This window comes from Nuphar pumila, unplaced genomic scaffold, assembly GCF_984573655.1.
Source record: "Nuphar pumila unplaced genomic scaffold, dmNupPumi1.hap1.1 HAP1_SCAFFOLD_1415, whole genome shotgun sequence".
NCBI classification, from domain to species: Eukaryota; Viridiplantae; Streptophyta; class Magnoliopsida; order Nymphaeales; family Nymphaeaceae; genus Nuphar; species Nuphar pumila.
The window spans coordinates 1-16,508 of record NW_028323671.1 but is presented as its reverse complement, the minus strand read 5'-3'; the positions used below and the strand labels follow the sequence as shown (position 1 = coordinate 16,508).

Sequence of the window (16,508 nt, the reverse complement as noted above, 5' to 3'; positions counted from 1 at the left end):
CACAGGAACCGGTTTCTTGGCCGTCAGGACAACGCCGAAGAAGGATGCATTGGAAGGCATGCTGACGCCTGCACACAATAACACTTGAACCGACTGCTACATTGATTCCGTGGAACGTGACCATCTACACTGTCTTGAACAAATTTGCGCGCCTATGCTGTTTGCATGGTCGCTTGACATCGATTTCAGACGACGGCGACTAGGACGCGGACGGGATAGCCACCAGCCGACCCACTGGGTTGTTGCGACTCCTCCAGACTTACACGATACCTCGAGGACCGATACATCGCAAAGAAAGCTTGCAAAGTGAGCTTTGAATTGAGCGGGAGCTAGTCAAAGGGAGCTGCGCGCAAAGGTCTCTATGAAGAGAGCGACGTCCATATCGGCTAACCGATCATTGGCAGTCCACGCCGCCTGGGTCAAATCTATTGGCACAACGTGAGAAAGGCTTCACCACTAGGAGTTCCGTGGTAACCATGCTGTCCTCACGGGAAGCGACATTGCGAAACGCCGCACGTTCTCTTGGAAGAGCCATTATGCGGGATGCCCTATGGCACCATTATGCGAGATCACCTTTGGCACCATCATGCAGGATGCGTGCCTAAAACGTCGAACCATATCCACAGAAATCCTGTCAAAAGACGTGAACATGCAGTGGCAAGTCGCGTTTGTGTCTTGGAGATTCCTTGCGAAGGCAATGGCTGCGCAATTGACTAAAGGGATCCCCTTCGCCCAACAGAGATCAGAGACAGATGCTTGCTAGTTGTCATTAATGGCATATGAACATGCTGTAACGCGATTACGCACGGGCTTCGTTCGTGAAGACAGCCTGATCACCTTGAACTGCAGATTATGCTGAGGCTTACCTTGCCAAACCAATGGGCCACTTCATGCAAGGTACACCTGAAAAGTATATAATTCCTTATATCAAACAGCAAAATGATTCGTACCTAACAAAACTCGTGCACCTGCTGCAGTCTTCCTTGAAAATGCGGGCTGTTCCACGCCGTTCGCGCTTGTTTATGTCAGGAGACAGCTATGCATGCTTGACGACCGCAGTCAATACTATGCTTTACACAGTGCACCATGGGCAGACAGTCATTAATGGCTTGACCAAGCAACGACGCCGTCGTAGACGGTGCAGCATTCAAATCCATAGGGTGGGATAGATGGATAGGCATGTCGTGATGCCTCAGATAGCCGTGCCGACCATAGGGTTGAAACTGCCATATCGACCGTGCAAAGCGATGCTCAGCGCGAATGCAAGAACCAAACCCCGACTCTTTGTACGCACAGTGGGAGGGCAGACGTCAACTGAGTAGCCTCCTCTTCTCCCTGGTAAACGTAATTGCTGGCTACACGTGTTTATTTACGTGGAGCTTGCGCAGCAACGAGCATCTTGTGCCATCTCGGCAATTAGGCCAGCTTGGCCAGTCCTGCATTCTGTTTCTGCGAGTTCCTGTTTTTGAGTCCAGTCCGTCAACGTTGTGCCAGGCTGCTATGCTCTCACATCTTCATGCTCCTCGTCCTCGTTTGAGGCACTGCTCAGCAATGCTATTAACGTGCACGCCAAGCCCACATGCAAAGGTGTTTGTGAGCTTTGCATTGGGTTCGTACAGGAGTGCACCTGATTGCACACGGCGTGAAGCTTTAGGGGGCGCTGAGGGTTCGAGAGACAGGTTCAGTTTCAGGGACAGCAGGGAACCTGCGACTTCGTACAACCCCAGGGAAGTTGGTCCTTCAGAATCATGGAAAGCAGACGACTGGGGTAAAACCGGCTCAGAATTTGATACCGGGAGGTATTTCCCGGACATTACGATTTTGTCAGATGCTGAACAGGTGAGGGCGCAGAAATTTGACAAATCTTACCTAGCAAGCAATCTTTTACTTTGATAGATGCTTCTTTCTTTGCTGCAATGAGCAAGCATGAACACGACAGGCCTTCTTATGCAAACATTTGGATTGATGGAACCTGGGTTTGTATAGCAGAAGTTCTTACTGTTGTCATGTTCATGGTCATTTTGGCAACAAAGGGTGCTCCAAAGCCAGTATCGTGCGTTAAAATGGCTCAATGCACATGCAAATATTTCCTGGTTGTCACAGAGCCCATGTGCATGTGTCGCTGTGCATGCAGAGTGCCCTGCTCCCGTGGCTTCCAACTTCCGGCCAGCTGCAATGGCTACAAGCCAATGACCCTGGACAGTACGTTGTCAAGTTCTGGATAGTACTTGCATGTACACGTAGGATGAATATTGTAGTTCCATACACATCATCATCACAACAACATTCTATTCCTGGCACGAATGTCAAGTCTTAGGTTGCAAGCAACTTTATGTTTGCATATTAGGTGAAATTGCCTAATGTCTTGCAGCTGCTGTTGCTATCGGATGCTATCGCATGCAGCTGCTTGTGCATTGTGTCATGGCATGGCGATTTGCACTCTGGCAGCTTAGATGTCCGCAACCCTCGTTCATCCGTCATGGTGCAATAGTATTCGTTGCCATGGTCCAAGGTTAGCGTTCGCAAACCTGTCCAAGATAATTCAGTGCTGCAAGGCTCAAGCCGATTGCGTCTTGCAGCATTGTTCAATCCTCAGCACATGTAGATTGATCGTCGTCAATGGATGTGCGAGGTGATCTTTGGCAAATGCCTTCGCAACCCTCATGGCTGACGTGGCGATCGTTCCACTTTATGTGACGACAGCTCACTAGATGAGCTGGCTTTGCAGGGTTTGGGTGCAGTGGATGGCAGCCTTGATTTTCTTCGTGGTGGCGTCCAAGGCTCCAGCTATTGCTCTTGCAGGGGCACTGTACCCCCTATATTCGAAGCAAGTTAGGGCTGGTACGTCTGTCAGTCGTGTTCCTTGGATGTACCAAGGCTGATGCTTACCCGGGGAGCAACAGCTGCTCCAAGCTGGTGCAGCATGTGTCATAGAAGCATTGTGGCACGGTGGCGTTGGAAAGCATTGTTTGTCGTTATGCACAGCAATGACATACATCATCATGGTGTGCGTTGCTGATATGATCACACACAACATTGCATCACACACACACACACACATATATATATATATATATATATATATATATATATATATATATATATATATATATATATATATATATATATATATATATATATATATATATATATATATACATATATATATACATATATATATAAGCAATTTGATGGTTATGTGATCACACACATCATCATAGTGTGGAAGTTGACATATGGCAGGGGTTGTTTTTTGGTGGAAGTGATTGGACCGGACATTGCTGGATCTGTTGGTACTGGAACAGCTGCAAACACAGCCTGTCGGCTACAAGACTCACACTCTCGGAGCGGTCTGGATTGAATGTGAGCAAATTCGCTTGGCGGCTGTCTGACACATTGTGCGCGTGCAGCTGTCAAGAACGCTAAGACACGTTTCTCGGGCTACGAGTATGTGGGAATGTGGCACACGCAGTTGCAGCAGGCAAGTGTCGTACAACAACCTTTCACTACAAATTCAGCCACACAGGGCTTCCCCCCAAGCCCAGCCTGTGTGTGAGGGTTGGGGATGCAGGCCTTGAGTCCTTCTCCACTGAGCTGGACTTCCCTTGGGTACCTGGGTATGTCTGATCTGCATCTGAGGTCATGTGCCGCTTGGATCCATATGTTCCTCTGCCTTTTTCACGAATGCTTATTTGTAGGCGTTTGGACTCATGTCATGAGCAATGTTGACACATTGTGTTCAGATTCCTTTGTACGTATGTTGTGCTGTTTGGGACGCATGCAAGCTTGTGGTTGGGCAAGAGGAAGAGCAAGCAGAGCAGCATGGTACAGGCTCAAAAGCAACTTCAATTGCCCAATGACAGTCACCCTCGGCTGTTCAGCCAATCATCAGGGAGGATGCGCTCTTGTGTGTAGGATGGAGACCTGTCGTCCTTCGTCTTTCATGCCTGGTCACTTTTATCAATGTAGGTTTCGAGTCAACGCCTTTGAAATTGGTTCACTGAAGTCAAGAGTTGCTCCTGCAGGTGTCAGTCAATTGTGGCCGGTGCTCGAGTGGAGGTTTTAGTACTTGCAAAATCGTTAACGTTCAGTGAGTTCAAGGTGCTGCGGGAGATTTATTTTCCCGATCTGAACTTATTCCTGGCTGACTATCCGTTTCTTAAGCGCCAAGTATTCGCTCAAATCAGCGCCGACATTGAGAGCTCGAGATCCAACAACACTTCTGCCAGTGATGGCGACGCATACTGGTGATGCCAGGAATGAAAGTTTTGACTACAGCAGCAATACTGGGATGCAGTGTTGCAACTATGCCCCCTGAAGTATTCTACTGCTGATTGCAGTGTCGCTGCACAGCTGCATGTTGCAGTCCTCGTGTGCATTTGCTGCATGGATGCTTAAGTGCCCAAGGCACCTAGAGGTTTGCTTTCTGCGCTATATCTAATAATCTTATCAATGAATTCCAAGTAGTTCTTGGAGTTGCCAGTGTCCATGTGGATGCGGTATCGTTGTAAAACGATATATCATCGTCATCAGTGTCACACGCATCTTGCGTCATCCTGTTTTGATAAGATAGGCCAAATGCCTGAGAGGTGCATACAGCATCCCTGGTCTGCCGTTGCATGACCATGTGGGAGGAGCCTTCTTATCTCTGTTTTTGCAAAAATTATTCAACCATCAGTCAACCTGGTGGCAACACCATGTGGAAGCAGGTACTTCGGGCAGCATGATGAATTCATGCATGGTGAACGCCATTTTGGCAGGTACCTTGTGTGCATCAGGGGTGAATTGTGCTCAAGCTATTTTAAGCACCCGGATGTACTAATGTATTGACATTGGTAATGTGCCCGTGCTCATTCCTTGTGCCTATTGGTAGGTCGGTTGAGGTTTATACTCGTGGAAGACAAAGGTGGGGTGGCATTTGAGGCATATTGGTTGACAATCCAGGAGGCGCAACATGTTCTCATGCAGACCTATTGTACGCCTGGTACTGCTAGGGATAGACAATGCACGTTCCATGCAAGGTTCAACTCACTTGTCATTCCAAAAATCAGGTTTGGTCTTGCATGAGCTTGAAGACTGCATGAGATTGAAGCAACGCATCACATGGGGTTTGCATTTGCTACGCACTTACCACTGGTAGGTGTCCACTTAATCACCTGGCAACAACCCAAAACGGTTCCAGGTCACGGAAGACCACTTCGTTGTAGCCTGCTTTTACAGCTCAGGACATCCTCAGATGTCAGCATGGCAACTCAACCTAAACTACTCACTACATGGTCCTGGGACAATGCAACATACAAGAGAGATGTGTCCCAGCGAGGACAACGTACATTTGCCTAGGAGCTAGAAACAAATGTGACGCGCATCTTGGGCTCATCTCATTTTATACAAACGTACATTGCCCACAGTCAGGCAAAACTCTGAAGGGATATGGTAGCTCAGCCGCCCGGCGTTCCATTCACCACAACAAACAACAAGAGTGCCATGCATTCTGTCATCAGGGTTGGCAACGGTGCCGCACCGGACGTATTTTGCGTTCAAACCCTGACAGAGCTGACAGTCATGTTGTGATGATGGATAATTTCTATACAGGAGATGCAACCTGGTTTATTTGCATGGATATCAAGGAAACACACACACCTGGAAGGGTACATAGTACCTGCGCCCCACGATGTAGACTGGGCAAGATATTGGCAGTTGCAGGACTACTCCTCTAGTAAAGTATCGGCGGACGGAGAGCATTGCAATAGCAAACTGCGTGTAGGTTTTAGAAGCGGAGGTCACCAGATTAGGGCAAGCGTTACTTTTTCGGTCAAGGCACTCGGCACCTGTCAGGTAGTCAGGTTGGGCATGTTTCCAATGCCACAACCAATAAGTGAGCGTCAATGTTGTGTCAAACCTTTGGGCAGATCATGAAAACAAAGTCAGCAGGGGTCAGGTCGGGACATCAGTCAGTATGCAATCTATCTCTAGAGACCAAAAAAGGGAGGTGTCTCAGCGACTTGGTAGGTGCTTGGTGATAGCGTAATGGGAGGTACAGGTCAAAACCATGCAAGAGGGACCAGAGTGGGCTCAAAGGGATACAGAGTGAGCGCTCCTAAATGAACTCTTGGGCTCCAATAGGACAACGAAGCCTTGGAACAATGCACATGCACGCCTTGGCGGCGATCGCTCAACAGACACATCATTCAAAAGTGTCTCGTCAAGGTTTGGAAGCATTGTCTAACCTACGTTCACCCCATCAGTAGCTAGGAGCAACTGCGTTGCGTTTAGCCATCACGGCACCTCTTCCCCCCGGCATTGTCAACGGCCTGGTTGAGGTTAGCATGGCCGCAATGGTGGTTGTCAGGTTTGCAATGTTGTCAGTTAGTCGTCAGGGACACCGTCAAAGGTTGTCAAAGTCACGTCCTTGGTCATTGACCGGTCACATGCAATGGTCAGATTGGTCGCATAGGCCGGTCGAGTAAGGGTCAATGGGTCAAGTTGGTCAAAGACGTCACAGGGTCACATGCAGGAGGCCAGAAGGACCTGTCAGGACTAGTCAGAGTCAAGTCAAGGACCAGGTGATGCCAGGCATCATAGCGTAGCCAGATATAGTAAGTAAGTGAGTCAGTCAAGTCAGGACTAGGTGATGCGAAGCATGACACCATAGTCAGTCAGTCAAGTCAGTCAAGTCAGTCGTCAGATGTCAAGAGTTTAAGCGGTGTAGCTGGTCAGCATAGTTAGGTTACTCACAACTCCCGAGAAAGCATGGGTTCTTAGCCCAGGAGTTGTAAGCACTCAGTCAATAATGCTTAGCATGGCATATACCGCTGTCAAGTCAAGTCGAGTCGTCGTATAAATGGTGTTGTCGTCGTCAAATAATACGAGCTGCAAGGCTCCTTCACAGGAGCCTTGCAACTACCTTTTGCAAACCACACAGCTCATCATAAGTGCCAAGTATAAGTCAGCATCTGTACACGTGCTTCACCTTCATGGTTATCCGTTGCTCTGTCCTGGTGCCAGGCGTCAGTAGCAGGCTTGCAAGTGAGAGTCAGGGTGCATTCCTCCTTTGGTGCATCCCAAGGCGTTCCCTGCTCCTCGCAACAGGACGCACCTTCCAGTCAATCTGGATAGTCTCCATATCTGGGGATATTGGTATTCTCCATAGCTGGAGATGCGCCCTGCTGTCCGCAGACATGAGGATAATGCATACCCTGATTGCTGAACGAATGCTTCCACAAGCCAGCACATCACCTCCTTCACGCCCGCGAAAAGGCTTCTTGGAGTAGAAGACGCTTCATGATGGGATGGCAGCTGGTGACAGAACGTCTAGCCGTCGACGGATAGGTGTTCGAACTCGGAATGTCAACAACGAATCTCCGTGCTCAGTTCTTACCGGGCCCACCAGAGGAAGCATCGGACATCCCAGAGAACGACTCGGAGACAGAAAATGCTTTGGAAGTTTTCATATCACTGGTGTACTCCCGGGACGTAGGGTCGTACTCCCAGAAGTCTTTGAACTTGTGGATAGCCTGCAACGCGCCACAGTTTTAGCAAGTGCGCACAAAGTATCTCAACGAAAGTATGAGTACCTGTCATCCACCTGGCACGCATACGCGTGAATTATTTTCAAAATTTTCAGCGACATACCTCAGCTTGACATTTCTGGTGCATGTGCTGTATCTGCTCTTTCGTGGCACGCTTCTCGAATACCTGCCTACACACCGAGGGATGACACCGCGAAGACAATTCGGAGAAACCCTTTCCCAACAAGAAGGGATCCTTGGACATGTCTTCAGATGTCTCACAAGCCAAGGAAAGCATCTTTGCGAAGCTGTCGATAGATTTGTCTTGTGTCTCGGCCATGCTGGAGCTAGGTACCTGTCACTCTGGCAGAACGAGTACAAAAACGGGCAGTGGGAGCCGTCTGACAGAGCTTCACTCACAAAATATATGGTAAGACAACAAAATTTTGTTGTTGCGGATGCAGCAGACGAGGGTACACTGGAAGGTTTGGAGACGAGTCCAGGGTGATGTGACAGCCCTTCCACGGCAACAGCAATTTGGCGTCCGGATGGTGGCTCAAATGAATGAATCGTGAGTGAAGTCAAAATGTAAAGAAATGTCTTTCAAAGCCACGCATAATGCCTGCAATCCTGCATCGTCAGGCAAATGAGCAGCGTGGCTGTCACGTGGCATTCACGTGGCTGGTAGATAGGATGGGCCGCGCAAGCAAAACAGCAACTGTCCATCACACGTCATGAAACTACAGCAGGCGATGTGACCAGTCGGCGTACACTTGCCACTTGAGCACAAAGATGGCTGGTACTAGAAGCACCTTGCTCACATGCCAGCCTTGTTACATGCCAGCTGTTGGTTCGCAATGAGCACCCATGTCTACCTCTGGCCTTGCTCTGCTATGCAAACCCGTACACAATGCATTTCGCAGATGGGTGTCTTGTGAATCATGTGACACGCAAAACATCCGATGAGCAGGCTTCATCGCGGCGCGACAGGCCATGCTCACGCACAAGCTTGCATAACAGAAGGCTTGAAGAAGGCAGTACATCACGCAGATGCTTTCTTGGGAATGTATCTCTGTTTGGTTTTTGGGTGGCGTCTCGGTGAGATACATTTGGTGTGGTAGCTCTCGGCAAGGTATATGTGGTCGCCAAAGTCAGTGCAAGCTCCTTGTAGAGCATGAACGGGAAAGTAACGTGCGTAAAGACTCTTTTTCTGATGTGACATCCACGCTGGTGGTATCCCTCTCAAGTTTCGCGCGACCCAGTCCTGGGACCTCGCGCACCTGCATTGACGGGCAATGCATCGAGCTGTGGCTGGAAGCATACCATACGTGAGTATCGGCAAGTGAGTATTGCTGGGATATGGTGGACAGACTGCTCGTGCCTTCATGCATTGCGGCGGGGAGTTGATAGCAAAGGAATGCACCGAGAGCACAAACTGCCACAACAGTAGCCCCCGCACTGGCATGGATGGGGAGACGTAGTCGCTGGCAAATCCATTTCAAGCAGAGAGCTGCAGATTACCTCCCACTTCATGACACCTCAACTGCAGCACCGCAGCTTGAGCAAACCACATGCTGCACTATATGTAAAGTCCTGTTCTAACTGGCAATCACCACTAAGCATCCACGTGCTGAGGGCCACTTGCGCATCAGTCAACTCGGAGTGTTTTCTTTAATTTAATGACAAGCTCCCAGTCGGGCCGAGTCATTTGGTCACGGAAGTGAAGCTTGAGCGCGTTGATAGACTCCCTGGTGATACGAGACATGAGCTCGTCTTGAATATTGAAATGCCGCCCAAAGAGAGCATTCGTCCCCTCCAGCTTCATGGCCACGCTGTCACCCCTGCAGAATTGCCACAACGACAATATATCACAGCTTTCTGACACTAGGTGGGCTCATGACTTGGTCACAGCCAGCAGAGACACGTATTACTTCGCCACAACGTCAAATCGTCACCAGCAGCCTCTAAAACAACCTCGTCAGCCAGTGAAGGACAAGTGACCTTGATATATCCTCATGAGCAACTTCGTGCTCTATGGTTGCAGTAGTGCAAAGCGGGTGTGCACTCGTACACTGCCGCATCACCAGGGGGCTCAGCAAGCTGCACATTGTTGTGAAACAGCTGACCTGTCCATCTTGGTGAGTACAAATCTCTACATATATGAGATACAAGGTGAAGGAGGTCCTCGACCAGAGGACAATCCCACAAAACCTACAATGCAACAAAGTTCACCTCGAACCTCGACAACCCCGTGTCCTAACAACCTTCAACGGCCATTCCACTCAATATGACGGTGAACGTCGCAAAAATTCCGTTCCCTGGGTTGATGTGCCGTCTGCAGCTTAACAACTATGTAACAGAAAGGCCACCTAGAGGCCCAACATTGATTGCGGCAGAGGTAGAGGGCTGTGATGAAGGTCCAGGCTGACTCACCCTGACAAAGATGGCACGAAAAGCAGCCATATGAGTCAGAAAGCAGAAACGAATGACACGCGAAAGAGGCACCCAGAACAAAACCAGAGGAATCCGCACCAGTTGAGCGCTAAAAGGCCCAACCCCCAGCCCCCCAACCCCAAACGCCCTGATTGCCTCAGTTCATAAGCAAAAGGGAGTCCAGCATTGTGTGACGCACCTGACGGCTTTGTCGACTGCCTTGTGATCCTTCTCAAGGCCGGTGATCTTCCCAAGGTCCATGAAATCGCCGGCATGCGCTACACAGATGGGCGCCCCGATGCGAGCCTGGCCCTCCACAACCTCAACACCCAGCAGGATCGGGTCCTTGGCATTGAACACGCAGCCTGGCATAATCTTGAGCCGGCACGGAAAGATTGCGTCCATCTTCGCGCCCTCCTGCTCCTCTGCCTTGCACCGTTTCATGTGCTCCGTGAACTCGTCAAAGAGATGGTAGATGATGTTTGCACTGAAGACCTTCACACCGAGCTGCTCAGCAACCTCCGCAACGTCGGGGCGCATCGGGGGGAGATCAAATGCGAGGATGCACGCGTACTTCTTCATCTTTTTCTCCGACATGACGTTGGCGCGCATGATGTCTTTCTTGTGCACAGGGCCGATGTTGATGCCCGAGACGGGGATCTTGACGGCATCGGAAGATAGGAACTCGAGGAGGGCTTCGAGGGAGCCAAGCGTGGAGGCCTGAACACACACACCTTCGCCGGTCTTGTCGACCTTTGAAAAGATGTCCGCCATGTCCTCCATGACGAGATCACACAGCTCCTCCTCATCATCGTCCTTGCCCACCACAAACAGCTGCGTGCCTGCGTGCAGTTGAACTGGTCGGTGTAAAGCCCAGCCGCAGACATTTGTCAGTATCAGCAAATGCCAGCAAATGCAAACAATGTCTTGTGCAAACAATGTCTTGATTGCTGTTTAACATTCAAAGAGTACTCTTGGCTGGTTGTTTAAGTGGTGATAATCTGAGAGTACGCCCTACTGTGCGATAGCACAGGTTAAGAGCTTCCTTGCAGCACTCAGGAGCTCGCCGGTGTGTGTCAGCTCTGCTGTCATTGGCCCTAGATGACCTGCGACCTGCGACCAATGACCTGCCTATTGCAACACCGAGCCCGACATGCCTGAAAACCACATTCGCAGCAGCATGACAGGGATGAGCATCACAATGGGCATGCCTGGATTTCGGAAACAATCGTCATAGGTTGCCCTGGGGTAATGTACCAGACTTCCGTCTCGCATGCTGCATGCCCAATGAAGCCCTGGGCGTGGACGAAGAGATATATCTCTTCACTCCACCTCAGCAACTCGTGTGCAAGGGTAAGACGCTTGGGAGTGTGTAGCATACAGGGTGGCCAAGAACTGGCGTGAAGGAGCATGCCGGGCATGCGAACGCGGGCAACACACCTGCAACAGCCTTCTCGAGGTTGGTCGCCGCGATCTTGATTCCCTGGGCGGCCTTGAGCTCCTTGTGGTGGAGGTACGACCCCTTGACCCGGAGCTCTTTCATGGGGTGGGGCGTCAGCAGCGAGCGGATCGTCGTCACAATCGGACCGTCCAACCCGCACAGCACGATCCGGTCACCCTCCTTCAACCTGCCGTTCACCAGCACCGCATCAACGGTATGCCCATAGCCCTCGATGACTTTGACCTCGAGCACGGTGCACTGCAGCTCCTCAACGAACATGAGGCGGTCAGTCATCATCGTCTGGGTCAGCTTCACGATGAGCCACATCAGGTCACACACACCCTCCCCAGTAATCGCTGATGTTGGCACGATGTTGACGTAGCGCCGCTGGTCTTTGTTCTTCCAGTACAGCTCCACATTGAGACCCTACAGACAGCACGGATGATCATGATAGACCTTTCCAAAACACTGCCGCATCCACGTGGTTCATGGTCACTCCAGGTATAACGAGGGTGACCAAATCTTCACCCATTGAACGTGAAACATTGTCCATCGACATGGCTGGCCAACATGATGCAAACGATTTGATACTGTGTGCAACTTACATGTTTACCTTCGCTATATAGCCTCACACACAATGGATGGATCACACAAACACATTTCAAATCGGACTTGACTGCTCCATGGCGTTTCGTGTTGTTGGAGGAAATGGTCAGTCAGGTAGGCTGTCCGGTCTCAACCAGCCCACTTCCACCTTGAAACTTTTCAGCTGGTTTTAGGCGCATGAGTGGTTGACTGCAATGCAAGGGAGCGATGACACAGCTACGTATGTCATGACGTTGACTGGTCGTACACTTTAGCGACGCGGGAGTATAGGATCGTGTCTGTCGCATTTGCCACCATTCAGAGGATGATTCTCAAGCGGGGAGCGTGCCTGTTCGTTGAGCGCCAGCATGGACTCATGCATTCGGTGTTCAAACTCGTCTCGCGTCGCCTTTGATTGCGACTCAAGCGACTCTCGGACAGGGCCGTTCTCGAGTGGTTTCCACTGGTACATGCGGTCGATCTTGTTGAGGGCGATGATGAAAGGCGCTTTCCGGGCCTTGAGCAGGTTGATGGACTCGATGGTCTGCTGCTCCAAGCCATGCATGATATCCACGACCAGCACCGCGATGTCGCACAGCGAGGATCCGCGCGTCCGCAAGTTTGTGAAGGACTCGTGACCGGGGGTGTCGATGACGAGGAGACCTGGCATCTGCAGGCCACACGCCGCCGTCGAGGATTGACTGGTGCAATAAATCCAGAATTCTTCCCAGAAATCATCCTACTTATCAGTCCCGTTGCGCTACACGATCGTAACGCAGAGCATCACACACCATCCCGCCAGCATCTGCGCGAAACAAAACAAGTGCTGTACCATGCAACATCCCAAACAGCCCGCGTGTTTTCGGATTGCAGCGTCGCCAAATCGGAGACACAGAACATCCCATCCGGCGCCGTTGGGATGCGCACCGTGCTGATACATTGCAGCGCCAGCACTGCACCGTCAGTCGAAAAAGAACTCCTGTTGAACAGCTCACCTGGGTATGCCGACAGCTCGTCAGACGCAAAAGCCACTCACATCCCAGAACAAGCTCGGGAGAAGATGCTGAAGCCGCAAACACTCTGAAGCACTGGCACTGCCAGTCACAGTACTCACCCCGACCGCATTACATGAACGCGCGAGGTATCGCTATGAGACAGAACCTCCGTGGGAGCACGGGATGCAAACTTAGGCAGCTATGAAAGGAGCCCATGAAGTATCCGCATTCCCCGCAACGTTGCTGTATCCTAAGTGCTGGCTGGAATTCTAAACGCACCTTCATGTCAAAGGCCTTCCCTGCTCGTAGGACGTCGGTGCGCATCTCAACTGCGCTGGATGGGATGTACGTGGCTCCGATCTGCTGCGTAATGCCGCCTGCTTCATTGTCCTGCACGTTTGTGCGGCGGATGTTGTCCAAGATCTTGGTCTTGCCTGTGTCGACGTGTCCGAGAATGCAGCAGATGGGTGAGCGCAAGTCGTCCTTGTCCCGCTTCTTCATCGCGGTCGCAAAGCGCTTCTCCCGCCTCCTGCAAGTCATGCATTGCCTCGTCACGCATCGAGTCTAAACTTAGGGTCAGTTAACACTGATTGTACGTCGATCTTTATCTAGACTGACTCTTCAGGAGTCAGTCTAGATCAAGACTGGCTCCTTGTGGTGATTGCCACTTTGTAACACCTCGTGGCTTGTTGTAACAGGGTAGGCAATGCTGGCGCCAAATGACTCTTCAGATTCTAGAGTCTGAATTTAGACTGAATTCTACATGTCCCAAGCCTATGTCTACGCATGTCTCTTTGGACAAGCGTAGCTGCGCCATTGCTTCCTTGCATAACTATGGCAAACTATGATATTTGATAGTTAATGTTTGATAGCTGTCAGTGCGGGTAGCTATCAAAAAACAACACACGTCATTCCTGCATCAAGGTGGGTCATCTTCATGGTTGCATGTGTTGCAGAGTCAGGCATGTAACAACGAGACATGTTGTTCGCGATGATCACATCTTGCTGAGCCTTGACTATATATCATCGCAACTGAGCAATTGCCATGGCAAACGTCCGTCTGTTCTGAAAGCCAGACATGCATAGAATCACGCCGTTTTGGTCGGACTGCTTGGCATAGACGATATCTATCCAATCCTTCTGTGAAATTTTGAGTCATGATCCACGGGAGCCCGAGACCGTTGGTTTCTAGCAACTGTAACGAAGGTCGGGTCTCAAGAAAGGACGCACGCTCGAGCCTCCTCAATCCTCCGCTGCTTCTCGTCCTCACTATCTTCCGAGTAGTCGCTGTCGCTATCCGAGTCGCTGTCGTCGCTGTCAGAGTCGCTATCGGACTCACTGCCCGACTCTCTGTCCGATGCGCTGCCCTCCTCATCGTCTTCGCCCTCATCCTCCTCCATCTTCTCCGCAGGAGCAGTAGCAGCAGCAGGCTCTTCCTCCTCGTCAGCGTCCCAGTCATCGGCAACGTCTTCCCAGTCATCGGCTGCGTTGTCTGCGGCGCTTGGACTCGCGACTTCCCTCTCTTTCTGCAGCTTTTCGGCCGCGGCCTGCTCCGCTTGTCTCCGTTCCTCCTCCTCCCGTGCGAGCCTCTCCTCCTCCTCCTGTTTGCGCTTCCGTTCTGCGGCTGCCTTCTTCTTGGCATCGTACACTACCTTCTTTGGCTTGGTGTCCGCCTCCATCTCCTCAATGCTGATGCCTTTTTCCTGTGCGCAGATTCACTTTCTGACCCTCCCATCCAGTAAATTGGAGTCACATGCTGGTTGCACCCTGCTTAGCCAGCAGGTTGACCACCTCACACATCCACACACAGGCCTACTTACCGTCTGAACGGGATGATGCCCAGCAGCATCTGCACCAAGACCAGTGCATCCAGACCAGACCCTCTGATTTTTTGGGTCCAGATGGCCAAAAAACATGAACTTTCCTAAAAAAAAGGGGGTCAAAACCCATTCTGGAGCAGCACTGACAGCCACTTGGGCAGGGCGGAGGGTCCAAAAAAATAACTACGGTCACCTCGCCCAAGCACCCAGCACCCCAGGTACCTCACAGCGCTCATCATCCTGCCTCCTTGCCGCCATGTTGAATGTAGAGCGGCACTAGCCACCCGCGCCTGTCTCGGAAGGAGTTGGGGTAGTGCAGCTGTATGTCCATTTGTGCAGGTTGCTGCTATCTGAAGTACGCACAAGAGCATGAATTGCTGGAACAAACCTTGGCGTTTGCAATGAGCTGCTCTCGCACTACCGCAAGGCGGGCTGCTTCCGCCCGCTGCTTGGCCGTTAACAGCTTGCCGGCCTTCCGAAGTTCCTCCTTCTTCGCTTTCTTGGCCTCCAGCCTCGCTAGCCGCTCCTCCTCTAGGCGCTTCTCCTCTGCCTCTGCGGCTGCTCTGCAAAGTATACCGATGCCGTGCTCAGTTAACACCTCGTTCCCGACCTCAAACGCGTTCGTTTTTCATTGCATTGTATGGCTGATCCACAGTTATGGATGCATATGTATTTCCTCAGATGTGGACAGTTGCCATGCTCGATATTGGTGCAGTCGCACTCCTCGTGCCTTGAAAGCTGTGAGGACTTGCAGGAAAGGGAAAATCTGACGCACCCCGTTCCCATGGCGGCAAGTGCGAGTGTATACAAACAGGGAGATCTGAGAGAAGGAATGTCAGAAAGTACCTGGCCTCCTCCTCAGCTTTGAGGCGGGCTGCTGCTGCAGCGGCGGCGGCTTCTTCACGCGCTCGGCGCTCCTCTATCTCCCGCTGCATTGCCAGAACAACCGCACTCTGCTTCTTCCCCCCCTTTGCTGCCTTCCCTTCACTGGCCTCCTTGTCTGCTGCCTCCTTGTCCTGCACATGGTGCACAGGAGCGCATCACAAGACTTGAACATCGACAGTAGCACCACGAGAGGGAGTCCAGGAGCAGGCTGAACAATCTCCCCGAACACGAAGCGCTTGCTCATTCCGTAACAAGCCCATGCTTCTCATGGCTCTTGCCTGGCAAATGACAGGCTGCCAGGCAAATTTCGATACTGATAATCCCGTTCGAAAGGTCACTATCCATCGCAGCAGGCAGCTGACATACACACCAATGCAGGGGAAACGAGATACAACTGACCATGTGATGCTGTGGGTCAATATGCGCACGCAGCAGCGAGCCCTTCCATCGTCGGCCAATCATGAGCGCTTCACCAGAATGGGGATTCAACCCCCATGTCTATCCTCCAAAGTGTGCAATTTTGAGCATTCGTAGTCCACATAGTCAGGCGAACAGGTGTAAATCATATATCGCACCTGGAGTTTCTTGAGCTTAGCCTTGAGCTTCTTCTTCTGGTTGGCATTGAGGTCCTTGTTCTCAAGGGCCTTCTGCAGCGCCTCCACAGTGTTCTGCCCGCCTTCGTCCTCATCGGCAGCCGCAGAGGCGTCCGCAGCCCCAGCCGCGTCACCGGCAGCATCCTGCAGCTGCTTCAGCTTGGCTTTCAGCTTCTTCTTGCGCGTCGCGGAGATGCCGGGAGCCGCTAGCGCGGCTTCGACCGCTTCTACTGTGTCAAGGCGCTCCT

The 16,508-nt window shown here is 51.3% G+C and overlaps 1 protein-coding gene across 1 annotated transcript; it reads right to left on the bottom strand.

Moving 5' to 3' along the window:
• Positions 1-9,156: 9,156 nt before the first annotated feature.
• LOC149809305 (eukaryotic translation initiation factor 5B-like) lies at positions 9,157-16,466 on the bottom strand (the record flags this gene model as incomplete). Its single annotated transcript, XM_089994898.1, has 10 exons — positions 9,157-9,349; positions 10,141-10,783; positions 11,382-11,808; positions 12,317-12,637; positions 13,242-13,491; positions 14,193-14,665; positions 14,783-14,845; positions 15,171-15,345; positions 15,629-15,798; positions 16,243-16,466. Coding segments are annotated over 10 exons (2,939 nt in total), but the record flags the coding sequence as incomplete, so codon positions are not given.
• Between the last annotated feature and the right edge of the window lie 42 nt (positions 16,467-16,508).